Below are 27,506 nucleotides of genomic sequence, written 5' to 3'. Positions count from 1 at the left end.
ATTGGTGTCTTTGTGGATTATAGGTGTGTTGGTTTTTAGATGGTTTTTGAAGCATAAACTTTGAGCTTACCATCCACTTGCATTATATGGACTGAGAGAGATGCATTTTTTATTTTTTTAAACTTGATGGAATGAATTTATATAGATCTGTTATGACATGAGTTCTATTAAATAAGAGAATTTTTATATTTTGGGTGAAGTGTCCCTTTAATGTAAATTACATGATAACAGAACCTAATATATATAATTGTTTTAGTTGAGATTGATGTATGATCTTACCTCAGTTTCTCCAGTTTACAGTGAGGATCCTTCAGTGCATCAGAGATCAGCTTCACTCCTGCATCTTTTGCATTATTCACAGACAGATTAAGTTCTCTCAGCTGTTATCAGATCTAAACCCAAAACATGAACTCACAACATCACAACCTTCATCTGTGACACCACAATTATAGAACCTGCAGAACAACACACTCTTCACTCTCTCAGTTTATATAAAGTTTAACAGCACAACACAACAAATTCACAAATACATAATTTTACAGACTAACACAGGCAAAGTTCACTATATCAGAAGATTAGAGATATTCTCTCTGGAATAGCAATTTATGAGGTTTCACAGACATTCACAGAAAACAAAAGTGACAGACATTGACATCTCACTGTTAATATGAGAAGGAAGAGATACCCAAAATTAAACAGTGTCTAAACAGTGTCTAATCTATTAAAATTAATACTACCATTGACAACAGAGACAAGAAAAACACAGGACTAGATTAACACACATTTGAAGATTAGACTCAGTGCTACTTACTCTGCTGATCTGGAGGCTTCAATGACAGGCAAGAGCTTCAGAAGAAGTTTATCAGGTGTCATGTGGTTTTGGTTTTGCTCTCTGCTTATGTATTTACTCAAATCAAATTGATCCAACTGCTCTGAGGTCAACAAAACAAAGACAACAGCCGGCCATTGTGTAGAGGACAGTCTGGCTCTTGACAGACCACCAGAACTGAGATACTTCTGGACTTCACTGACGAGAGACTGATCACCGAGTTCTTTTAAACAGTGGAACAGATTGATGGATTTCTCTGGTGAGCGATTCATTCTAATTCTTGTTTTAATGTACTCAATCGTTTTCTCTTCCTTGTACGAGATGTTTATAATGTGTGTCAGAAGACCTTTCAGAAGCATCTGATTGGACTCCAGCGAGAGACCCAGAAGAAATCGGAGGAAAAGGTCCAGATGTCCATTCTTACTCTGTAAAGCCTTGTCCACGGCTCTCTGATGCAGGTCAGATATTGTGTGACATGTGAACTCATGTGCATGTTTTGAGCTGAGCTTTTCATTGAGCACATCTTTCTTGTCCAGCAGGAATGAAAGCAGCACATATAGAGCTGCGAGATGCTCCTGAATGCTCAGATGAACAAAGCAGAAGACTTTCCCATGATACAAGCCCAACTCCTCTCTGAAGATCTGAGTGCACAATCCTGAGTACACTGATGCTTCAGTCTCATCAATGCCACACTCTCTCAGGTCTTCCTCATAGAAGATCAGGTTTCCTTTCACAAGCTGCTTGAAAGCCAGGTTCCCCAGTTTAGGAATCATGTCTTCATCCTTCACGTTCTTCTCATAGCCCTTCTCATGTTTTATGTTGGTCTGAATGATCAGGAAGTGTGTGTACATTTGAGTGAGAGTCTTGGGAATCTCTCCACTCTCTGCTTCACTCATCATCTTCTCCAGAACAGTAGCTGAGATCGAGCAGAAGACAAGGATGTGGCACATGATGAAGAGGCTCCTTGATGGCTTCAGGTGTGAGATGATCCTGTTGGCCAGACTCTGATCACTGATTCTCTCCCAGAAGTATTCCTCCTTCTGTGGATCATTGAAGCCTCGTACCTCTGTCACTCGATGGATGCACTCAGAGGGGACGAGATCAGCTGCTGCTGGTCTGGAGGTGATCCAGATGAGAGCAGAGGGAAGCAGATTCCCCACAATCAGGTTCATCAGCAGCATGTCCACTGATGTCTCTTTGGTCACATCCTGTAGAGTCTCATTGCTGTCAAAGTTTAAGGGAAGACGGCACTCATCCAGACCATCAAATATGAACAACACTTTATATTCATCATTGAATGGTTTCATTTCATTGGTTTCAGGAAAGAAAATATGCATTACATTCAAAAGACTGAGTGTTTTGTCCTTCATCAGATTGATTTCTCTGAAAGGAAGTGGAAATATGAGCTGGATGTCCTGATTCTCTTTCCCTTCAGCCCAGTCCAGGACGAACTTCTGCACAGAGACTGTTTTTTTCATGCCAATGCCAGCGACTCCCTTTGTCAGCACAGTTCTGATGGCTTTGTCTTGTCCAGGTAAAGGTCTGAAGATGTCACTGCATTTGATCGGTGTGTCCTCTGTTGCTGCTCTCCTGGATTGTGTCTCAATCTGTCTCACCTCATGCTCATTATTGATCTCTCCACTCTCACTCTCTGTGATGTAAAGCTCTGTGTAGATCTCATTCAGCAGTGTTGGGTTTCCCTGCCTCGCTGTTCCCTCACACAGACACTCAAACTTCTTCTTCAGATTTGATCTGAATGTCTTGAGGGGTTCAGCAGGGTCGTGGCTGAAGATTAAAATAAATAATTTAAATTAAAAAATATAATAATACATTATTAGAATGTTGTATATTCATATTTCATAATATATACATACTTCATATAGTATATATATGATGATAACATATTTGTTTAAAGCGATCTTCCTTTAGTTTATGACATATGGGTCTAAAACCCTATTCAGACGGTAATTGTTTCTCAGGGGGACGCAAGTGATTTTCACCATTTACAGGGGGTAGTCTGTGTTTTAATTGCCGTCCGAATCCAGTATGTCAGTGTTTTTCTCTCACCACCCCCATAAAAATTCCCCGGCCAAATTACCTACTGTTTTTAGACAAACACAGAGGTCGTGTGGTAATTTAATTGCCGTCCGAATCCACATCTCTGAGTTTACAAGAAGAAATCAATTGAAAATTCAGTGCTTAACCCTTTTTGAGCACTCCCGAACACCGTAAGGTACGTTATCTGTTGTACTTTGGTGTAATTTGCATACATGTTTATTTCTGAAATGCTGGAAAGCATTTAAAAGAATACCACAAAACCTCACAACAACTACTGAGAACAAAAAGAAGAAAAAAAAACAAACAAACACAAAAAATGTCTCTATAATATGGCAACAACGACGTATGCAATACAGTTTAAAAATGTGTATTATAAATGGATATAAAGGCTACATAACTATATCGCGTATAATTATATACCACTATAGCACGTCTTTTTAAACAGAAGATTTAAATAATCAAATAGCCTAATAAATAGGATTATATATTATAAAATATGCTTGGAATAATAAGAATACATTTTGTAAATAAAATTAATTTTATTTACAGCAGACAATTATGTGACTGGTCACGTGAGCAGTGGGTTCGTAGGATCACAGAACTCTTTGAATAGATTGCCATCCGAATCCATGAGTTTTATCACTGAGGTGATATGTAAATGTATTTTTACAGACGTCCACATGAGAAACATCTACCATCCGAATCGGGCTAAATACCGCTCCTGGAGGGCCGGTGTCTTGCATAGTGTAGCTCCAGAACACCTGCCTGGAAGTTTCTAGTAATCCTAAAGACCTTGATTAGCTAGTCCAAGTGTGTTTAATTACAGTTGGTACAAAACTATCCAAAATATGCACCACCAGAAGCCCCCTCAAACACATTTCTTACAACCAACATCAATGACAGCACCTGATTTAGGAAGTTTAGGCTGTTAGGTTAATGTGGTATAAAGATGTGATTACATATTCTGATATTGTTAAAATATCAGCATGTATCTTTATCATTCACATTTAAGGTTTATAATAATTTTAGAGGGCATCTGAGATTAATCAAAAAGGTGTTTGGGAGCAAATATGTGCAACACAAAAACTAGGCAAAATACTAACCCAGGCTCAATGGATATACATGCTTGTGGTGACATTTGTGCAAAACTTATTATATATCTTACTGCACGTTTCACGGTGGTTTTAAAGTGAAATTTCCAGTGAATGGTGTTAAATTGAGTGTTAAGAACGTGACCGTGGCCTGGCTTTTATCACGTTGGTATAGGCACGTATTGCAGCATTTTTATTATGTTGCTTCAGAAGGGGGACATTGGGGAGCAGTGCATAAAGCATTTACCTGAGCCCAAGATCAGATTGACCCCAGATGTGTCCACTAAAGTTATGCAGAGCATCCACTGACTGTTCACTCTTCTTGGACACACAGCTGGATTCTGGCAGGTTCTGTCTGTGCATTGAAGTTAAACAACAAATTAATGTAATTCACATCCTCTTATATTAATGACTTTTGTAATGACTGATTGCTATAGGAAACTAAAATATTTCATTAATTTGATTTATTCTGTTGGAGACAAAGTGTAAGTGTGATAGCACACATATTGGAGCTGTTATTAAAGACCTTCATTCTGAAATGCACTGCATATAGACATTAAAAACCCATTATAGCATTAAATTTGAACAAACAGATGTAATAAGATAAACACTTTAGTACAGTGATTACCTTAACCCAAGATCAGAGTCTCCACTAAGCTTAGGTGGATGATCTATTGACCGGTCACTCTTCATGGACACACAGCTGAGTTCTGGAGGATCTGGTCTGTGAAGTGAATGTGAACACAACAAATGCATTTAATTCACATACTCTTTTATTACGTACGTCGAAGGAAGGCCTGCCTGACAAATCTAAGGCCTGTCCCTCTGACCTCTACTCCAACGCTCTCTATTCCACTTGGTCTCTGGAACTGCCAGTCCGCTGTTAACAAAGCAGACTTCATTTCTTCTATTGCTACTCATTCTGGTCTCAGCCTCATGGCACTGACTGAGACCTGGATCAAACCTGAGGACACTGCCACTCCCGCAGCCCTCTCCTCTCATTTCACTTGTTCCCACACCCCTCAGTACCGACCGTGAGGGGTGGAGGTACTGGTCTCCTTATATCGAAATGATTGGAAATTTGATCTTCAACCACCACCTACAGGTAACGCTTCATTTGAATCACATGCTGTTACTGTAACCCACCCTTTTAAAAATCCACTTTCCGTGTGGTCATTTATCGTCCCCCAGGTCAATTTGGGGAAACTTCTTGGAGGAGTTGGACGTGCTGCTATCAAAGAATCCTGAAGATGGTACTCCTCTGGTACTGCTTGGCGACTTCAACATCCACCTAGATAAACACCCCAGGCTGCTGACTTCAACACTCTGCTCGCCCTCATTGATCTCAAGCGAGTCTCTACTACAGCGACTTACTCACAAATATCGGGCAAACCAACTGGACCTCATCTACAGCGCGCTGTTGCTCAGTGGACAACCACTTTAGTTACTCCACTGCACACCTCAGACCACTTCCTCATTACTGCTAATCTAGCACTTACACCTGAAGCGGCAACACCGCTCCAACGCGGGTCACTTTCGACGGAACTTACGCTCACTCTCTCCATCTCGCCTATCCTCTGTGGTCTGCATTCCTCACTTCCTTCCACTCTCGCACTTTTCAGCTCTGGACACGACACAGTGCTACGGACACTTTTTGTTCCACTCTGACCTCTTGCTTGGACAACTTTTGCCCACTGTCGTCTAGACCAGCAAGCACCACCCCCATCTGCCCCTTGGCTGTCCGATGTACTCCCGTGAACATCGCTCTAAAACTCAGGGCTTGCAGAGAGGAAATGGCTTAAATCAAGAAACTCTACCGACCTCAGTGTGTATCAGGCTCTCCTCTCTTCCTTCTCTGCAAACGTCTGTCACTGCTAATGCATCATATTACCACGACAAGATTAACAACTGTTTTGTGACGCTCGGACACTCTTCAAAACTTCTACTCTTCTCTCTTAATCCGCCTCCACCTCCTCCTCAATCGACTCTTACAGCTGATGACTTTGCAGTTTTTCTTCACGAATAATACAAGAACCATCAGTGACCAATTCTCCACACCAGCACCGCACTGAGGATAACTCACACCGACTAATGCTCACTCGGTTCTCCTCCTTCTCTCCACTCTCAGAGACAGGACGTTTCCAAACTTATCCTGTCCAGTCATCCTACTACTTGCCCACTTGATCCGATCCCCATCACCTCCTTCAAGCGATTTCTTCTTCAGTCATACCTTCACTTACTCACATTATCACCTCCTCTCTTCACCTCTGGAACATTTCCCCTCAGCATTTAAGCAGGCTCCCTCGGGTAAATGTCACCATTGTGATTTTGTATGGGGTAAGCCCACTGCTGAAGAAACCATCTCTAAATCCAGCACTTCTAGAAAACTACAGACCGGTATCCCTTCTTCCATTTATTGCAAAGACACTCGAACGAGCTGTGTTCAACCAGCTCTCTATTGTTTCTGTACAGAACAACCTCCTGGACAGCAACCAATCTGGCTTCAAAAGCGGCCAACTCAACTGAGACTGCCCCGCTCCTCGGTTGCTGAAGCCCTGCGACTGGCAAGAGCAGCTTCAAAATCCTCAGTTCTCATTTTGCTGGACTTGTCTGCTGCTTTTGACACTGTTAATCACCAGATTCTCCTGTCCACCCTCAGAAATATAAGCCACAACTATTTGCTACTGGGGTTCCTGAAGGCTCGGTGCTTGGAATACATCCTTCATGGGTGTCTTGGAGGGTGAAGTTTCTAAGCCACAACAACTTGCTACTGGGGTTCCTCAAGGCTCAGTACTTGGAACCGCTTCTCTTCTCCATCTACATGACGTCATTAGGATCTATCATTCAGAAGCATGGCTTTTCCTATCACTGCTATGCTGATGACACTCAACTCTACTTCTCATTCCAACCAGATGACCCGACGGTAGTTGCTCGCATTTCAGCCTGTCTGAGTGACATTTCTAGCTGGATGAATGACCATCACCTTCAGCTCAACCTTACTAAGACTGAACTGCTGGTGGTTCCAGCTAACCCATCGTTATCATCACAACTTCTCTATACAGCTGGGTTCGTCAACCATAACTCCTCCAGGACAGCCAGAAACCTAGGAGTTGTGATGGATCATCAGTTAAGCTTCACAGACCATATTGCTACAACGACCCGGTCCTGCAGATTTGCATTATACAGCATTAGGAAGATTAGACCCTTCCTGTCAGAGCTAGCCACCCAACTTCTTGTCCAAGCTCTTGTTCTCTCCAGACTGGACTATTGTAATGCTCTTCTGGCGGGCCTTCCTGCATGTACTATCAAGCCTCTACAACTGATCCAGAATGCAGCAGCGAAGGTTGTCTTCAATGAGCCAAAAAACAGCTCATGTGACTCCTCTCCTCATCAGGTTACACTGGCTACCAGTAGCCGCTCGCATCAAATTCAAGGTACTGATGCTTGCCTACAAGACGACCACTGGCACGGCGCCAACATACCTAAACTCACTAGTTCAGTCTTATGCGCCCTCCAGAAGTTTGCGCTCTGCAAGTTGAACGACGTCTTGTGGTGCCATCCCAAAGAGGTTCAAAATCACTCTCACTGACTTTTTCCTGGACTGCGCCCAGCTGGTGGAATGACCTCCCGATCTCAATTCGAACAGCTGAGTCTTTACTCATTTTTAAAAAACATCTAAAGACTCATCTTTTTTGCCTGCACTTAACCAACTAATACTAGTACTTACCTTTTCTTTTTCTTGTCTATCATATTCAAAAAAAAAAAAAAAAAAAAAAAAAAAAAAAAAAAAAAACCCTGGCTACGTGTTCTGTACTAGACTAACTGAGACTTGTCACAGCACTTGTATACTGTTGTTGTTCTCTCGTTGATCTGATTGTTTCTACTGTTCTCATTTGTAAGTCGCTTTGGATAAAAGCGTCTGCTAAATGATTAAATGTAAATGTAAATGTATTAATGACTTTTGCCTAATTCAGGTGACTATATTATTCCATTAATATGTATTTTAAAGGTCCCCTGGAGTGCCTTGAAACACACAGCATTATTCTATGTGGTGACGTAATTTCAACTGAAGCAGGAAGAGAGGGCAGGATATATCTAGAGGCTGTGTAGTTGTAAAAGATATTAATATATGCCGCCTCGCGCATATGATCTGCTCTGTGCGATCGCGTCTCTGGACTGGAGCTAAAGTCCGGATCAGACTGTGTGCCTAATGGTTAGAGAGTTGGACTCGTAATCCAAAGGTTGTGGGGAGTGGGGGAGTGAATGTACATTGCTCTCTCCCACCATCAATACCACGACTGAGGTGCCCTTGAGTGACCCAACTGCTCCGTGGGCACCGCAGCATAAATGGCTGCCCACTGCTCCATGTGTGTGTTCACTGCTGTGTGTGTGCACTTTGGATGGGTTAAATGCAGAACACGAATTCTGAGTATGGGTCACCATACTTGGCTGTATGTCATGTCACTTTCACTGTCTGTATTGTTCCCTATTGCCGATTTCAGCTGGCGTTTCAGTGTCTATTTATAGTGTAGGGGGCGGGCGCTTTGGATTCTAGAGAGCATTTGATTGGTCAGAATATTTGATGAGAAGATGAAGTACGATGTGACGTCAAAAAAATCGTTCAGCCGTTTTGTCGGAAGTGACGAACTGCAATCTTTGAATGCTTATATCTTCTCAATGTGATGTCACTAAATTTGACATCTAAATTTTGTCACTGTTTTGGAGCACAGTGCCTCATAGATAACCTTAAGACAAAAATATTGATACTGTTGTACAGTAAAGTTCGCACACCAACTACAGGGACAGACTAGGACACAAAGACCAGTGAGGAGCCCAGGGAAGAACCGAAGTTCAACAGGCCTCGGGGGCCAACCCTGTGGTGAAGACTTCCCCATAGATTTCCCCTATCAGTAGTTTCATCCCCACCTCACTGGTCCATAGGTGTCAAATTACTTAAAACTAGGTTGAGAAAGAACACTATACGATCACCAGACTTAAAACCACTATACGATCAAGTCTAAAAATGTCTATGCATGAATACTGCTGGTCTGCTGTTTCTTTGTTTTCTTGTGTTGCAGGTATGTGTGCATGAAATGTCATCTTCATATGCGGCACCCTGGTGTAAAGCATCACCTCAGACATCCATGAACAAGCTTCATGAGGACCAAGAGTCACCTGAGTGAATCTACGTGGGAAATGGACTACAGAAAACAGACTTGACAGCTATTCGGGCACCATGGACTTCAAGACTTCCACTCTTATGCTACATGGTTTTCTGTGTCATCATGTAGTTTGTACAACATGTTACCATCCATGTCATATGTGTCAACAGTTATGGTTCTAAAAATAAATATTACACGCAAGTAAATCTAGGACAAGACACAGAATAAGTTATATGTGCCTGTAACCTTTTCAGGTTACATGACTGCAAGATGGGGCTTATGTTAACAAACATAGGCCATAGAATTTACTTATGAAGGTTTAAATTTGTATTATGTGAGAGTTATTAGAACTCTCAATGGGAGGACTGTGGGATTACAAATTTGTACTATGTTGAATCTAGTTTCCAATATTATAGTATGTACATTGGGTTCTACATTTTGAGGTTAAGATTATGACATTCTGAGATGATCAAGTCTCAGAAACCTGGGCTGCTTGACATTAACCTTTAGTCTTCATGCACTTCCTGACTATAGGGCAAGGTCCCAAGATAAAGTTGTCTGCTAAACTCAAGGCACAGCTGTGCCTTTGTTTCTAGGAAAATGTGAAGGTATGGGTGATACTGTCAGGCACCTCTGTATTTAAATTACACGGTTATACTGATAAGATCAAAGATGGGAAAATGGCCAGCATCAAGCCGATCCCTGTATTCAATTTGCATGCTTTGTTTAAAATTGTCTCCACCTCTACTGTATGTATCCCTCCCACTTGAATGTATAAAATTTAAAAAGTATCACTGCTTTGGTGAGACTTTTGATGACTGCAGCGCCACGCAGAGCGTTCTCAATAAAGAATTCTGCTGAAGATTACCTAAGAGTCTCATGGTCTTCGCTTCTGAGTTTCCAACAATACTAACATTAAAAAAAACTTTAATTTTGATTTCATGGGGACTTTTAATGTATATTTAATTTTTTTATTTTAAATACTCAAGAGTGTTATCCATTTTTATTGGTTTAGCCCCTTCAGTCACTCTCACATGCGATTTAATGCTGCCTTCACGTGCTATCGGAATTCCAGAATTGTCAGCAAACTGCATGTGTAGCACAGTGAATGTTTATGATAGTCAACCAATGGGATGCTACATTTTTTCTTTCCGACAACAAAGCACTTGAATACGACAAGCTCATAATCACGACTTCATGAGTGGGAAATAGGAAATTTCCAATAGCACGTGAAGGCAGCATTAATGTGTTTCTGATTACTATTCATTAATATTTTTGCTGGAAAGGTTTGTTTTTCATCAACTTCCAAAAAATAAAAATAAAAGCTATTTGTACTATTTTTCCAGAGTTGGTGTAATTTGTACCAATTCTACTACGTGGCACAATTTTAAGGTTTAATGTGAAATCAAACATCCAGTAAACATCATCATCACACTGCAACAAACTACTCCTGTACTTGGAGCCAAGAACAGTTTACGCCATAAAATGTGCTGGTAATCTGTAAGAGAAAACCAACTTCTTTCGAAACCTCTGTAAATATGATGTCAGAAGCTAAATATCCGAAAGGAAATCAAACTATTCACAGAATAACATAGTTAAACAACGCCTGTCTAGGACTATGTCTTTTCTAGCTCTATAGAAAGTACAGCCCTGTCCCAAATGGAACACTTCCGGTGCACTTTCGGTCTTGCGGACTTACAATGGCCACCACTTGCATTATAATCAACGAAATACACACGATGTAAATAAGAGCTTCATTAATTGACAACTTCAGTCTTCTTTACTTGCTTTCATGTAATTTAAGTAAAATAAATAAATAAATAAATAAATAAATAAATTGTAGCAGCATTTAAACACAGGTTTCCTTAAAATATCAGTGCAAGATTTGCTTGGCGCGCATGATGCTGCATGCTCGTAAAATATGTCTACATATTTTATCTTCATTACAAATCTTGTTTGGTTTTATTTAATATAATTGCATGTAAAAAAAAAAATTGCTTTGTAATGCATATGCAAAATGTGAATTATTATTCATATTCAAGTGTTTGTGCGAAAATTTATTACGCATGCAGGACAGGGAGGGACTCTTGGTCAAGTGATTTTTTTTCCTGATAATGAAATAAAATTGTGGCGTCTCACATACATGAGAAACATATCTACAGAAAGCTTGAAATGTCTTTTAAATGAATCAATTCAAAACGAAAGCATTATGTAATCTGTGAAGGTTGTATTTCTCTTTAAAGGCACGTCCATGTGGAGAGAGCCAGCACTGTGAATTTCATCTGGCAGCCAACAAGAAAACATTTGTTTATTAATAAATAATTAAAATGTCTCCTTTTTCACAATTATTTGGCTACTTCTGCCTGTGCTTTGTGGCAAACTTAATGCATGTGCTTGAGCACAGAATATATTAAGGCTCATTATGGATTATAGTTGTACATTTAATATAAACCTGCGATTAGTTGAATAATGACAAATGAACGACTAGTAACTAGAAAAATCTTACGTGGGAGGCAGATCTATTAAATACCCTCTAGACATCTCTGTTAAAGTTTTTAAAGCATTTTATACACGTTTGCATAAATTCTTCTTTCAGAACAGTCTGTAATGGAGAGATGCCTTAACAATGATTTTTCCTCTGAAACACAAAAACGAAAATTGAAATAAAATTGCACGTTTGAGACACGCTGCCGAGCAGAGTATGAGCGGAGCGGTGTTATTCTGACTGGAGCGAGGAGAGGATTTTTTAAATGTCGGAGCGTCATGGTTTTCACTCGCTCCAGCACCACTCCATCACAAGTACAATTCATGCCAACAGCCCACATAAGCCCCTATCACACTGTGATTCCGGCAAATACACGGGTAATGTGTCCCGGCATTTGTACCCGGGTCGCTAGATTTTGCACTTTCACACTGCCAGTGATTACCCGGAATATGTGCCTGCATTCACACACAACCCGTAAAGGTCCCGTGAATACACGTGATAAGGAGTCGAAAACACTAGGCACGTTATCTTTCACTGAAGCTGGTGAACGATCTCAGCTTCAGCGCGGAAAGTAAGAAACTAACTGATCTCTGCTTCGTTACAGTTTGCACATATTTTTTTGTCGCGAACGTTGATCTGCCTTCAAAACACGCTAAAAGAGTCGCGCGGTAACGCGCGTCATCACTACGACACGGCATTAGTTCTGGCTTTTGTTTCACACAGCGCTTGTTCCGGGGACGGGACCCCGGCAATGTTACTAGGTCCCCGACCCGGGATCAATCCCGGAATCAATCCCGGGACGTGTTTGCTTTCACACAGAAGTCGACCCGGCAATCTTCCGGCAATGTTCCAGGAAAAAAAGTTTGCACACAATAGCCTAATCCCCTTTGAAACTCTCCTTTTATTTTATTTATTTATTTATTTTTAGTTTTATTTTTATAGGCTACGTTATGAACATAACATTTCAACTTTATCCACGGAGTGAAGGCGGAGCAGTGTTTCTGGTATCAGTGAACGCAGAGCGGAGTGATTATTAAATGCTCGGAGCGCGGAGGGAAACTGTTGCTGCTCCACTCCCACATACTCTGCTGCCGAGTGAGAGAGATGAACAAGACCGCCCGGTGTAGACACGATTAGACAGTGTTTGCTATATTTACAAATAATTGATATAAGAAATAAAAATAAATACATAACCTAAACCAGCGGCATAATGAGATGAAAATATAGACTAGAAAATATATTTGCACTTGCTCTGTCCTACATCCATGACACTGACTCACTGCGGAGTTGCTAGTTTTAATCTGAACAGCTCTTAACGCCGATGGACTAGTATTAAAAAAATAAATTAATAAATAAAATAAAGGTCTTTCCAGCATTAAGGTAATAACATTAGCTAGGCTACTGCTTTTTTAATCATCTTGTCTCAGTTATAAATTTGACTAGTAAATGATAAAGAATTATATTAAAACTTGTTTTGGACAATTTATTTGTCATTTGAATATTAATTTTAAGTAGGGAGGCAAAAAAATCGATTTAAATTGTTAATTGGATTTTTTGTGAAAAAAAAATCGGGGATTTTTTTTAGGCCATCGCCCAGCCCTAATGCAACAGTTTTTTTTTTAGTTAAGGCAACTTCCTCTGAAATTGAGTTATAATACCTAATAAACTTTATTATATTATCTATACAGTAGTCAACATTTGAAGTGGATCAAACCTTTCTTTAAAGTTGTTTTAAAACCTAGGCTATTGTGACGAAGAGGCTGAGGCGGTCGGATCCATCTGCAGTATTTTATTAACACAGGCAAGCCAGCAGAGATAGACAGTCATAGAACTCAAGGACACTAGGCAAGGCCAGTATAAATTACTCAAAACAGCACACAGGTAAGTGCAATCCAAGAATCGTAACTCAAACAGGCATTGGTCAAGGGCTGGCAGCTTAGGTTCAAAAACGAGATCAGAGTCCAAGTCAAAATCACAAGAGCAAACACGAGAAACAAGCTAGAGGCAGAGATTGGGTAAATCAAGACTTCACAAATGAACGATCAGCAGAGCAGTCCAGATAAAGGGGAGCTGAGGGTACACAGGTGATAATCATGCAATGATAAGGAGATTATGAGATAAGGTCAGGAGATAATGAGCAGAGGTGGATAATGGGAAAGGCAGTCCTAATACGCAGGAGAGAGGGATCTCGTGAAACCAGGAGGAGGCGTTGTCGAGCGTTCCGTGACAGCTATATGTCCTAAAAACCTGTTCTGCAAGTTTGAAACCCTCATAAGACACTCTGTCCATATGAAAGACCAAGAGATTCACACCTTTATCTCGACCCCTACAAGCTATACAGAACTACTCCAAACCCCAACCCACTCCAGTTGAACTGAATTCGGTCTGATTTTTGGCTGTGAGGAACGGTGTGTTCTCATGTTACTGGGTTGAAACATGCCTGCACTCACAGCAGCCCTAATCTTTTTATTCATTATTTTCCCGCAGCCCATATTATTATTATCACTAGACCAAAATAATAACAAATTCTCAATTGATAATTAATCATTATTTTTAAGAAAATTGTAGACGTTTGTGAACGTAGACTTCTGAGGAAGGCTTTAAGACCAAGCGGAGTCCTCCGTCAGCTGCGCCCGCTTCACAGCGAGCGCGAGCTCTAACTGACCCAGCTTCACCGTCCACATTTGGACATTATAAAATCAGTTTGAGCCGAATACAATTCATTGATCATGAGCCCAACATTTAGCAAGGCGGGAAAATATTCAGTCTACCTGAAGAAAGACATATTTCATTGAGCTAATGCTGTTAAATAGAGATAAAAAAAAAAAAACACTGTAGGCTATTAAAAAATTAGCACATCATAATAAAGAAAAAAAAAAAACAAAAAAAGCAAAATAAACCCACACTATCTCACTTTTCCATCATTGAAAAGTATGCACTTTATTTATTCACAGACTATATGGTTGAAATAATATTTTAGTTGAAAACTTTAAGTGCCATTGTTTAAAAAAAAGCATCATAGAAATGTTTCATAGACCTTCAGTTGTTATGCTTTAAAATCCAATGGACAGACATAGGCCTATATTATTGTACATTACAAATATTTGGATCGTCCCTTTTTTTCTTAAAGAGTAAATACTTATTTTCTTCAAGAATAAACATTATAAATAAAGAATAAAAAAATAACCTCTATTAGCCCTTATTTTCCATTTCAGAAGTTAATTTGCAACTCTAATGATGATGTGACTCCCCTGACAGTGGCACGTTCCTTAAAAAAATAAATAAATAAAAATAAAATAAAATAAAACCTTGTTAGAGCTATGTGAGCGATTAATAGATTTAAAAAATAAAAAAAAGTGTGTGCTTGGTTTCCGAAATGGAAAACGAATACAGTTCGTAAAAATTACATGATGAAAAAGTCATGATAACATATTATTAATTAATAGAAATAATTGAAGCAATTAAAACTAAAAAATAAAATAATAATAATTAAATAAAAATAAAAAATAAATTTAAAATACCATATTCAACTTGAATTTCAATACTATTAAACTGACTTTAAAATCTCAAGGAGTTTATACGGTAAAATGTCACAGTGCATGTTAAGTTGTCTAAATGAACTTGTATCTTATATAGTATCCGAAGACCTTGATTGCATGTTAGCATAAAACTAACAATATATTTTGACTTTTTTTTTTTTTAATGAACAATTCCTGTATATAATATGTGACAGCAACCTTTATATCAAACATTCTGAAATCGTCCACAGCTGAGCATCGCGGGAGGCAGCTTGAGCGCGCGGAGTGAATGCTCATGCACAAAGTCATTTTCAGATGCAATGGAAAAATAAAGCTGGATAAAATTATAGCTACACGAAACTTGTAAATAGTTAACAACATAGTCTAGATTAGACCCATACTCTGTTCCTAAGTATATAATGTAAATTTGTTAACCCACAATAGCACATTTTAACCGATTAATTGCCTATTTTTGTTTGCTGCATTTTTTTTAAACACGCTAAAAATAAATTAAATTTGTGAGAGTTGTATTTTATTACATTCAGAAATAATAACGACAGGCCTAATAATGCTATAGGCTAATGTACCAACAGGATATTTTTAGTTCCCTGCACTTTACAACAAATCCTTTAAATTCAACAAATTTATCAGAACAGAACTAGAATTACAAATGTATAATTCTAATGGATAAATATAATTGCAGTATATAATAATATATGCTTATAAACTAAACAAAAATAATAATTAGAAATAATTTAAAGCGATACAAAGGCCTAATGTAAGGTCGGGCTTATCTCTCTCCTTCGGGACAAATCCAAACATGTTGCCCATTTGAAGCTAAACTCTTATTCATGAGGTAAAATAGGCTTTGGTTTTACACGTGTTTCAGTATCTACGCAAAAAAAAAAAAAAAAAAAAATCATCATGAGCAAAAGTATGTCAGTGGACCGCTGTTTGCGCCGCATGGCTTGCTGAACGAGTCATGAATGGGACATTCTAAAACGCTTAACGTAAAAAATGCTTAATGTACTTATACAGTGATATTAACAGACCAAAATCACTAAACATCATACTAATAAAGTATACTATATACAAAAAATCAGATGAGCCCTGAATATGAATGCAACTTGTTTAATAACACGTTAAGCCTTATGATGGTTTTCTATGTGAGGAAAAGGCTTAACGTGTTATTAAACGTGTTGCATTCATATTCAGGGTTCATCTGATTTTTTGTAGATGGTATACTTTAAGACATTCATTCTGAAATGCACTGCATACAGGCATCAAAAACCCATTATAGTATTAAATTTGAACAAACAGATGTAATAAGATAAACACTTTAGTTCAGTAATTACCTTAACCCAAGATCAGTGTGTCCATTAAGCTTAGGTGGATGATCCATTGACCGGTCACTCTTCATGGACACACAGCTGGGCTCTGGTCTGTGCATTGAAGATGAACACAACAACGTTATCCACAAGTTACAGCTATGTTTGATCTTTCTGGTCTGAGACCTTAATTTAGAAGTTTTTCAGTTTCCAGTGCATCTTAGTTCCTGCGGTGTTTATTTCCTGTTTCCATGGGTTCTAGTGTGTTCTCACTTATTTCCGTAGGTACTGATTTGGTTCTTCACCGGTGTCTTGTTTAATTGAATGTGACCCTGTGTATTTATACTCCTCAGTTTAATCAGATCGTTGTTTGTCTTTGTGTAAATGCAAAGTAATTTATGCTGCATTTCTGTGCTTCCTTGCCTGTTGGGTCATCTCATTTATTAAAATAAATACTGCAAAGATCCCTGTCTCTACTCACCCTTCATCTTCCCTGCACAGCAACATTTCTAATTAACTCATTCAGGTGACTGAATTATTCCATTAATATGTGATCTATTGTTGAATACATGATAGTAAGTACAGCTGTTATAGAGTACACAACCATTTATCAGGGTTATTAATTATTGTATTTTAATATATTTAATACATTGAATAAAGGCACAGAAAAAAAGTAATTTCAACATTTCAACAAGATTAAGACAAATGGTTTTTGGTACATCGTTTACCTAGACTTTCGAGAGTGTCCACTAAGCTTAGGTGGATGATCTATTGACCGGTCACTCTTCATGGACACACAGCTGAGTTCTGGAGGATCTGGTCTGTGCAGTGAATGTGAACACAACAAATGCATTTAATTCACATACTCTTTTATTAATGACTTTTGTAATGAACTGATTCAGATGACTATATTATTCCGTTAATATGTATTTTATGTAATATGTATTAATATGCTATTGGAGACCTTACAGCAAGTGCACATCCACATATCAGAGCTGTTAATTAGGATCTTGCAACTAATATCTCCTGAAATGCACTACATACAGGCACTGAACAATTCTTTCTTTGTTTCAACACAGATGTAACAGGACAAACTGTTTAATACAGTGTTTACCTTAACCCAAGATCAGAGTATCCACTAAGCTTAGGTGGATGATCTATTGACCGGTCACTCCTCATGGACACACAGCTGAGTTCTGGAGGATCTGGTCTGTGCATTGAATGTAAACACAACAAATGCATTTAATTCACATACTCTTTTATTAATGACTTTTTGTAATTAATTGATTCAGGTGACTATAATATTTCATTAATATGTGTGTGTGTGTGTGTGTGTATATATATATATTCCCATTTTAAAAACTCAAAGAGTGTTTGCCATTTTTATTGGCTCAGTCCCTTCAGAAACTCTCACATGTGATTTAAATGTGTTTCTGATTAATATTCTTTAATATTTTTGCCAGTAAGGTTTGTTTTTCATCAACTTCGGACCAGCATCTGAACCGAAAACATCCACTCCATGCTGTTTTACCAAGCGTCGCTGAAACAAGGTAACGTAGCCTAAGCCTATGCATTGATGTTCGCTGATTTGAATCCCATACTCTATTTATAGCGATGTCGTGATGCGGTTTGACTAGATATGATGTTTAGCCTTGATGTTTTTAAGCAGTAAACGTATTCACGTTCAATTGCAAGAGAGTATGGCCTAAAAAAAGAACCCCTTCACACACATACACACACGCATGCATCCTCTCTCACACGCCAGTCAAACCAATCGCGGCAATGCATCACATATGCTTAAACTTTTATGTAGCCACGCAACAATAATTTCAGCATGCATTCACTGTATTCACCGGGACGTGATGTTGTGACGCAATTTTTCGAACGGATGCTTCACCTAAAATGCACCGCAATGCAAGTGATGCAAGACACGCAAACACACACAAACAAACACACAGGTTGCTAGGTTACCATAGCAAATAGGCTCACCCCAGAAACTATTATTTGTTAGCAGCCTAACGGTAAATGCTGCAGGTGTAGAAATCTACATAAAACAGATATTGACTTTGATGTCAGGGCTAGATTACTGCATGAAACCTGTTGTGCATATTAATAAATTAAATTGTTTTTCCTCTTTTTCTCCCTCTCAGAACTTCACAACGGAGTATGGACAGCTTTTTCGCCCAGCTCAGTCATAGGCTTAGTTTTGGAGCCTTATGTTGGAGTTGGAATCAATACCTCTGTTTTTTTTTTTTTTTTTTGTTTGTTTGTTTTTTTTGGAAATAAAAGCCAAATGTTTGATCATTTTACAGCCACATCATTTTTGTTATGCATTATTTGTTATGGTTGTTTAAAAACACACACAAAAAATTATCAGATTAATCGATCGATTAAGTGCTAGATTAATCGATTACAAAAATAATTGATAGCTGCAGCCCTAGTGGCAAGTTTTAAGGTTTCATGTGAAATCATAAACTTATCCAGTAAACATCATCGTCTCACTGCACCACACTAACGTTACTCCTGTACTCGGAGCCAAAAACAGTTTACGCCATAAAACGTGCTGTTAATCTGTAAGAGAAACCAACTTCTTTCGAAACCTCTGTAAAAACGTAAATATCCGAGAGCAAATCGAACTAATCACAGAATAACATCAACGCCTGTCTAGGCCTGTATCTTTTCTAGGAAATAACGTTACGTCGCTTCGTCGATGTGTTTGTAACACGCTCACCTGTGTGGAAACATATCTGAGGATAGTTTCTCATAAAGCGGATTACCATCTGGTTCCATTAAAACTGTGTAAAGATGTTTCTGTTTTCATAAAATTTCATTATAAACCGATAGATTATACTTTCACTTTCATGCACCCAAAGGGGAGGAGCGGTGGCTTCGCAAAAAAGTTCGTTTTTCCGGTTTTATGAGGACAGTTTAAACAGCGCGTTAGAGCTGACAAAAAGAAACCCGTCAATGGCCCACAGCTGATCTACTTTCTTGCACATTTGTGCGTCGAACTTCTTTAAGAGATGGACATATGTGTATGTAAAAACACCAGAAACTGAAACAACAAAAATGCTTCTTCTTCTCTTTTTTAATGGCGGTTGGCAAACCCATTTAAAAGGTGCATTTCCGCCATCTATTGGACTGGAGTGTGGAGCATGACGTATATTGGTGATAACGTTAACATACCATAAAAAATAAATAAAAATAAAAATAAATAAATAAAAACCTTTGGGAAACCTTTTGTCCAAAAACGTATTATACAAGAATACAGTTATTTTATATACTTCATTATGTGATCTTAAAATTCTATTTATTAAACCCATTGGGCGCTACATCTTCTCATCCTTCTTATAAGAACCATTAGTGAAAGTGAAAGTGAAAGTGAAAGTGAAAGTGAAAGTGACGTGACATTCAGCCAAGTATGGTGACCCACACTCAGAATTCATGCTCTGCATTTAACCCATCCAAAGTGCACACACACAGAGCAGTGAACACACACACACACTGTGAACACACACCCGGAGCAGTGGGCAGCCATTTTATGCTGCGGCGCCCAGGGAGCAGTTGGGGGTTCGATGCCTTGCTCAAGGGCACCTAAGTCATGGTATTGAAGGTGGAGAGAGAGAACTGTACATGCACTCCCCCCACCCACAATTCCTGCCGGCCCGAGACTTGAACTCACAACCCTTCGATTGGGAGTCCGACTCTCTAACCATTAGGCCACGACTTCCCACATTAGGCCTAATCCCTTACAAAAATTAACAATGGTATTTGAAATTAATGACATTAATCATGGTATTTGAAGTAAAACTGTGGTTATACAAATGGTAATCAAATCCAAAAAACTTTTACTATAATAAAACAATGGTTAAGACAAAGACTATTTCAGACATGATTTCACACTATGCATTTCACTTCAGTGTTTGAGGGGGAAAACAAAATGCCAAACGGTGATGAAAAACACATTAACTGAGTGAATAAAAGGTTTTACCTTTGCAGTCATTGTCCAAAAAAAGTTCTAAAAAATAAAAAAATAAACATAATTACCTAACCCTGAAACATCCAAGATTTGCCACTTAGTCACAAATAAAATTAAAGTTTTTAATTGCCATTAAATTCTATTGAGTTGTTCATATCACAGAGATGGCAGATACAAAGATCCACTAGATGAATGGGAAAAATTATAATAATATAACATATACACACACTTGTGAAAAAAGTTTTCCCCCCCCCCCATATCTCAAAATTTTTTTTTTTTTTTTCATGTTTGTCACACTTTAATGTTTCAGATCAAACAAATTTAAATATTAGTAAAAGATAACACAACATGCAGTTTTTAAATGAAGGCTTTTAATATTAAGGGAAAACAAAATCCAAAACTACGTGCCCTGTGTGAAGAAGTGTTTGTCCCCTAAACCTAATAACTGGTTGGGCCACCCTTAGCAGCAACAACTGCAATCAAGCATTTGCGAGAACTTGCAATGAGTCCATTACAGCGCTGTGGAGGAATTTTTGTCGACTCATCTATGCAGAATTGTTGTAAGTCAGCCACATTGGAGGGTTTTCAAGCATAAAATGCCTTTTAAGGTCATGCCACAGCATCTCAATAGGATTCAGGTCAGGACTTTGACTAGGCCACTCCAAAGTCTTCATTTTGTTTTTCTTCAGCCATTCAGAGGTGCACTTGATGGTGTGTTTTGGATCATTGTCCTGCTGCAGAACCCAAGTTTGCTTCAGCTTGAGGTCACGAACAGATGGCCGGACCTTTTCCTTCGGGATTTCTTGGTGAACAGCAGAATTCATGCTTCCATTTATCACAGCAAATCTTCAGGTCCTGAAGCAGCAAAACAGCCCCAGACCATCACACTACCACCACCATATTTTACTGTTGGTATGATGGTCTTTTTCTGTTACTTTTAAGCCAGACATAATGGGACACACACCTAAAAAAAAAACCAACTTCTTTCCAGTCAACACACAAATTACCCCAAACAAATTCTTATCATCAACAAGATTTCTTTCAAAAAAAACATAAACCATCATGTTCTTTTTGCCCAGTCTCTTTCTTATGGTGGAGTCATGAACACTGAGCTTAACTGAGGCAAGTGAGGCCTGCAGTTCTTTGGATGTTGTTGTGGGGTCTTTTGTGACCTCTTGGATGAGTCGTCGCTGTGCTCTTGGGATAATTTTGGTCGGCCGGCCACTCCTGGGAAGGTTCTCCACTGTTCCATGTTTTCTCCATTTGTGAATAATGGCTCCACTGTGGTTCACTGGAGTCCCAAAGCTCTAGAAATGGCTTTATTACCTTTTCCAGACTGACAGATCTCGATTCCTTTCTTTCTCATTTGTTTCCGAATTTCTTTGGATCTCGGCATGATATCTATCTTTTGAGGATCTTTTGGTCTACTTCACTTCTTCTTCTTCTTTTTACGGCGGATCGCAAACTTTTAGTGCATTACCGCCACCTATCCTTCTATTGGACCATTGACACTCTAACTCGATTACCTATCATCTCTCTAAATCACTAAAACCCGATATATTGTTAAGATTCTTCATCGAGCTTCATCGGACGCTGCGTCTCCAGCTCCTCCGTCCGCCCTCAGTCCTCTTAACGAGAGAGAGAGAAGAGAGAAGAAAAAAAAAACTTATACTCGCTTATTCCGATTGGTGCTTGTCAAGAACTGTAACAGTAATCTCTTAATATTTCTACCTAAATTTAATAAATATTTAATTGAAAACTGCTCTCCCATTTTCTTTATTTCATTCTTCAATTCATTTCTTTCAACTATATATTCCCTACAGTTCATTATAGCATGTTCAACTGTTTCCCTAACGCCACATACCTCGCATAGCCCTGTTGGATGTTTCTTTATTAGATGCATTGTACTATTTAATCTTGTATGCCCCAGTCATAACCTTGTGATTATGTTCTCCTCCGCTCTGCTCCTACCGGATTCTCTTCCTTTCCCCACTATTGGCTGTATTTGATACAAATGTCTGCCCTTGGAATCTGTGTCCCAATGCTTCTGCCATTCTTTCCAAATGTTCTTTTTAATAATAGATTAAATTTCAGACCCACTGAATGGAATCTGAATATCAACATTCTCTTGTTCTACCGCTTTTTTGCCAGCTTATCTGCTTCTTCATTTCCCCTCAACCCGATGTGAGCTGGAACCCACAAAAAATTTACAATTATACCATTTTGCTCTAATGAATATGTCACGAAACGCACACAGACAGGTAGATCCATTTGCAGTGTTTTATTGGGGCAATCCAAAAATCATAAACTTAGCCAGGCAATGGTCAACATCCAGGTAATCAGTCCAAAACAAGAAACATAGACAACATCAGAAACACGAAAAACCAGGGAACCAGGAAAACGCAGGGTGACATTCAACAAGGACTCCGTAACAAAGACAGAACAACCAGGGTATTTAAAGACAGGTGCAAACAAGGTAAGTGGTGACAGCTGAATACAATGAACAGTGATGAGCAGCTCAGGCTAGTGGGAAATGAAGTTCTGACGAAGGTGACAACAAGGGGAAGTGAGACCTCTAGTGGCCACCCAGGGAGACACAGAACACACACCGTGACACTACCCCCCCTCTAAGGAGCAGCTTCCAGATGCTCCTCAGAACACAATAAACACAAAACAAAGAGACCAGGAGGGAGGTGGACTGGTGGAGGCAGAACAGGGGGAGGGATGGCGGGCCAGGCCCGTGTAGGGGAACTGGGCCCGGCAGCGATGGCTCCACTGGTAGCCCAGGTGGCTTGGTCAGATCAGGGGGCCACGGTGGACCCGAAAGTTCAGGGGACCACGAGGGACCAGGCAGTTCAGGTGGCCACGGTGGACCCGAAAAGTTCAGGGGACCACGAGGGACCAGGCAGTTCAGGTGGCCACGGTGGACCCGAAAGTTCAGGGGACCACGAGGGACCAGGCAGTTCAGGTGGCCACGGTGGACCCGAAAGTTCAGGGGACCACGAGGGACCAGGCAGTTCAGGTGGCCACGGTGGACCCGAAAGTTCAGGGGACCACGAGAGGCCAGGCAGTTCAGGTGGCCACGGTGGACCCGAAAGTTCAGGGGACCACGAGGGGCCAGGCAGTTCAGGTGGCCACGGTGGATCAGTCCATTCTCGTTGTGCAGACGGCCAGGGAGGAATTCGCCATTTGAGTGGCCCGAACGGAACCTGCCAATCGGGGAGCCAGTAAGGAGCAGGCTGTGGCGATGGCCCGGTCACGGCATTGGGAACGGCATCAGGAACGACCTCAGACAAGGGCACCGCCTCGGGAACGGCCTTGGACACGGGTATCGCCTCCGGAGCCATCTTGGGCCCCCGCATCGGCCTCCGGAACAGCATCGGCCACCGCCTCTGGAATGGCCTCAGGAACGGCATCGGACCCGGACACCGCCTCGGGAACGGCCTCAGGAACGGCCTCAGGAACGGCCTCAGGAACGGCATCGGACCAGGACACCGCCTCGGGAACGGTCTCAGGAACGGCCTCAGGAACGGCATCGGACCAGGACACCGCCTCGGGAACGGTCTCAGGAACGGCCTCAGGAACGGCCTCAGGAACGGCATCGGACCAGGACCCCGCCTCTGGAACGGCCTCAGGAACGGCCTCAGGAACGGCATCGGACCAGGACCCCGCCTCGGGAACGGTCTCAGGAACGGCCTCAGGAACGGCCTCAGGAACGGCATTGGACAAGGCCCCCGCCTCGGGAACGGCCTCGGGCACGGCCTCGGGAACGGCCTTGGACAAGGACACCGCCTCGGGAACGACCTCTGCATCGGGCACCACCTCAGGAACGACCTCGGGAACGCGCATCGGGCCACCGCCTCGGGAACGACCTCGGCCTGCGCATCGGGCACCGCCTCGGTCTCTGGAAGCAACTCGGGCACCACCTCGGTCTCTGGAACAACATCGGCCACCGCCTCGGCCTCGGGCATCGCCTCGGGAACCGCCTCGGCCACCGCATCAGGCACCGCCTCGGCATCGGGCACCGCCTCGGCAACGGGCACCGCCTCGGCATCGGACATTGCATCGGGAACCACCTCGGCCACCGCATCAGGCACCGCCTCGGCATCGGGCACCGCCTCGGGCACCGCCTCGGCATCGGGCACCGCCTCGGCAACGGCACCCGCCTCGGCATCGGACATTGCATCGGGAACCGCCTCGGCCACCGCATCAGGCACCGCCTCGGCATCGGGGACCGCCTCGGGCACCGCCTCGGCATCGGGCACCGCCTCGGCAACGGGCACCGCCTCGGCAACGGGCACCGCCTCGGCATCGGACATTGCATCGGGAACCGCCTCGGCCACCGCATCAGGCACCGCCTCGGCATCGGGCACCGCCTCGGGCACCGCCTCGGCATCGGACATTGCCTCGGGAACCGCCTCGGCCACCGCACCGCATCAGGCACCGCCTCGGCATCGGGCACCGCCTCGGGGGCACCGCCTCGGCATCGGGCACCGCCTCGGCAACGGGCATTGCATCGGGAACCACCTCGGCCACCGCATCAGGCACCGCCTCGGCATCGGGCACCGCCTCGGGCACCGCCTCGGCATCGGGCACCGCCTCGGCATCGGGCACCGCCTCGGCATCAGACATTGCATCGGGAACCACCTCGGCCACCGCATCGGGCACCGCCTCGGCATCGGGCACCGCCTCGGGCACCGCCTCGGCATCGGGCACCACCTCGGCATCGGACCTTGCATCGGGAACCACCTCGGCCACCGCATCAGGCACCGCCTCGGCATCGGGCACCGCCTCGGACACCGCCTCGGCATCGGGCACCGCCTCGGCAACGGGCACCGCCTCGGCATCGGGCACTGCCTCGGCATCGGGCACCGCCTCGGGCACCGCCTCGGCATCGGGCACAGCCTCGGGCACCGCCTCGGTCTCCAGAACCACCTCGAGCCCCGCCTCGGGAACCTCGGGCACGTCCACCTGGACGACAGCGGCCTGCTCCGGGAACGTCCTCCTGGACAGCAGCGGCCCGCTCGGGGAACGTCCTCCTGGACGCAGCGGCCCGCTCGGGAACGTCCTCCTGGACGGCAGCGGCCCGCTCGGGAACGTCCTCCTGGACGACAGCGGCCCGCTCGGGAACGTCCTCCTGGACGGCAGCGGCCTGCTCGGGAACGTCCTCCGGGCTTTGAGGAACGGCTGACGCCTGTCTCCTCCTCCTGCGGCCTCTATGATGGCGTGCCGGTGGCTCCTTGACGGAAGACTCAGGCGTTGAGTCAACCATCTTGTCTGCCAACACAACAGGTGTAGATTCGACCATCCTGTGCAGTGGTGCTGGGCTGGCGGCCATCTTGTGCTGTGGTGCTGGGCTGGCGGCCATCTTGTGCTGTGGCGCTGGGCTGGCGGCCATCTTGTGCTGTGGTGCTGCACTGGTGGCCATCTTGGCCATTGGCGCTGGCTCAGCGGCCGTGATGTGAACACTCCCGGGAAACTCTGGGATCTGGCACATCCTGGAAAAAGTAACTTAATACTGTCTCCGCGGCCATCTTGGGCTGTGACGCTGGGCTGGCGGCCATCTTGTGCTGTGGCGCTAGGCTGGCGGCCATCTTGTGCTGTGGCGCTGGGCTGGCGGCCATCTTGTGCTGTGGCGCTGGGCTGGCGGCCATCTTGGGCTGTGGCGCTGGGCTGGCGGCCATCTTGTGCTGTGGCGCTGGATCAGCCGATGTATCCCACCGAGCACGATGGTGCAGGTAATTAGTAAAACCCCCAAAAGTCCAGGATCTCCAGCCCCATCATCTCCCATTGAGGCAAAGGATCATCTAGGCAATTGTTAAATAAGTCTTTCAGTGCTGCATCATTATAACCTAGCCCGACTGCCATGGTCCAAAACAATTGCGCCAGGCCCCCCACCTCACTCCTCCTTTGACGAAGGGTGGTTAAGTTCCGGAATCTCCCCCTCCGTTCCTCCATGGTGGCTGGGGAACAGATTCGAAATCCCACACCGCTGGATCTAGGCACGACGGAGTCCTTCTGTCACGAAACGCACACAGACAGGTAGATCCATTTGCAGTGTTTTATTGGGGCAATCCAAAAATCATAAACTTAGCCAGGCAATGGTCAACATCCAGGTAATCAGTCCAAAACAAGAAACATAGACAACCATCAGAAACACGAAAAACCAGGGAACCAGGAAAACGCAGGGTGACATTCAACAAGGACTCCGTAACAATGACAGAAACAACCAGGGTATTTAAAGACAGGTGCAAACAAGGTAAGTGGTGACAGCTGCATACAATGAACAGTGATGAGCAGCTCAGGCTAGTGGGAAATGAAGTTCTGACGAAGGTGACAATAAGGGGAAGTGAGACCTCTAGTGGCCACCCAGGGAGACACAGAACAGACACCGTGACAGAATATAGTTCTTGCATAATTTTCTATAATCATCTCTTGTCTTGTTTCCGACTTCTGCTCATTTAAACTTATTAGAACTGCACTAGAATCTGAACATACTATTGCCTTGGATATTTTAACTTCACTAATCCACCTCATTGCCATAACTATCGCAAACATTTCTCCTGTATATACTGACAAACAATCTGATATTCTGTTTTTCTTTCCCACTTTTATCTTTGGTACTACAAATGCTGATCCCACACACCCCGTTTCTGAGTCTTTTGAAGCATCAGTGAATATATGCATAAACTCTCCATACCATGACCCCATATATTCACTTACACTACATATCTCTGTTTCATCAGGCCCTTCCTTTTGTCTTCTTTCTAATAGGCTAAGGTCAATTTCTGGTTGGGGCATAACCCACATTGGTACTGGTGATAAGGGAATTCTTATAGCATTCCCAACCTCTTCCAGACTCATTGCTTTTATTATCTTCCCCACTCTCCATCCAAAGCTATTACACTCCTTCTTCTCATGTTCCCAGCTTAGTCTCAATACTTTTTTTGTAGGATGATTTTCACTCTGACCTCTTAAGTTTGCCCAATAGCATGCCATTAACTGTTGTCTTCTTATCTGTAGCGGCATTTCTCCCATCTCTACTTGTACCGCTGA

The 27,506-nt window shown here is 42.5% G+C and overlaps 2 protein-coding genes across 2 annotated transcripts in view; both read right to left on the bottom strand.

Moving 5' to 3' along the window:
- The window catches only part of LOC122135992 (lipopolysaccharide-induced tumor necrosis factor-alpha factor homolog), a 613,569-nt gene that overhangs the window by 461,992 nt on the left and 124,071 nt on the right, over nucleotides 1-27,506 (bottom strand). The gene's annotated exons all lie outside the window — the stretch shown is intronic.
- The window catches only part of LOC109105037 (NACHT, LRR and PYD domains-containing protein 3-like), a 106,727-nt gene that overhangs the window by 42,140 nt on the left and 37,081 nt on the right, over nucleotides 1-27,506 (bottom strand). The window contains exons 4-9 of the mRNA XM_042717355.1: nucleotides 17,586-17,681; nucleotides 17,200-17,292; nucleotides 16,499-16,585; nucleotides 4,607-4,702; nucleotides 4,226-4,333; nucleotides 812-2,614 (exon numbers count right to left, since the gene is read on the bottom strand). Coding sequence (XP_042573289.1) covers nucleotides 812-2,614; nucleotides 4,226-4,333; nucleotides 4,607-4,702; nucleotides 16,499-16,585; nucleotides 17,200-17,292; nucleotides 17,586-17,681 — 2,283 coding nt within the window. The remainder of the gene's footprint in view (nucleotides 1-811; nucleotides 2,615-4,225; nucleotides 4,334-4,606; nucleotides 4,703-16,498; nucleotides 16,586-17,199; nucleotides 17,293-17,585; nucleotides 17,682-27,506) is intronic.

Source organism: Cyprinus carpio, chromosome B1 (assembly GCF_018340385.1).
Source record: "Cyprinus carpio isolate SPL01 chromosome B1, ASM1834038v1, whole genome shotgun sequence".
NCBI lineage: Eukaryota > Metazoa > Chordata > Actinopteri > Cypriniformes > Cyprinidae > Cyprinus > Cyprinus carpio.
This window is presented reverse-complemented; position numbering and strand designations above follow the sequence as displayed.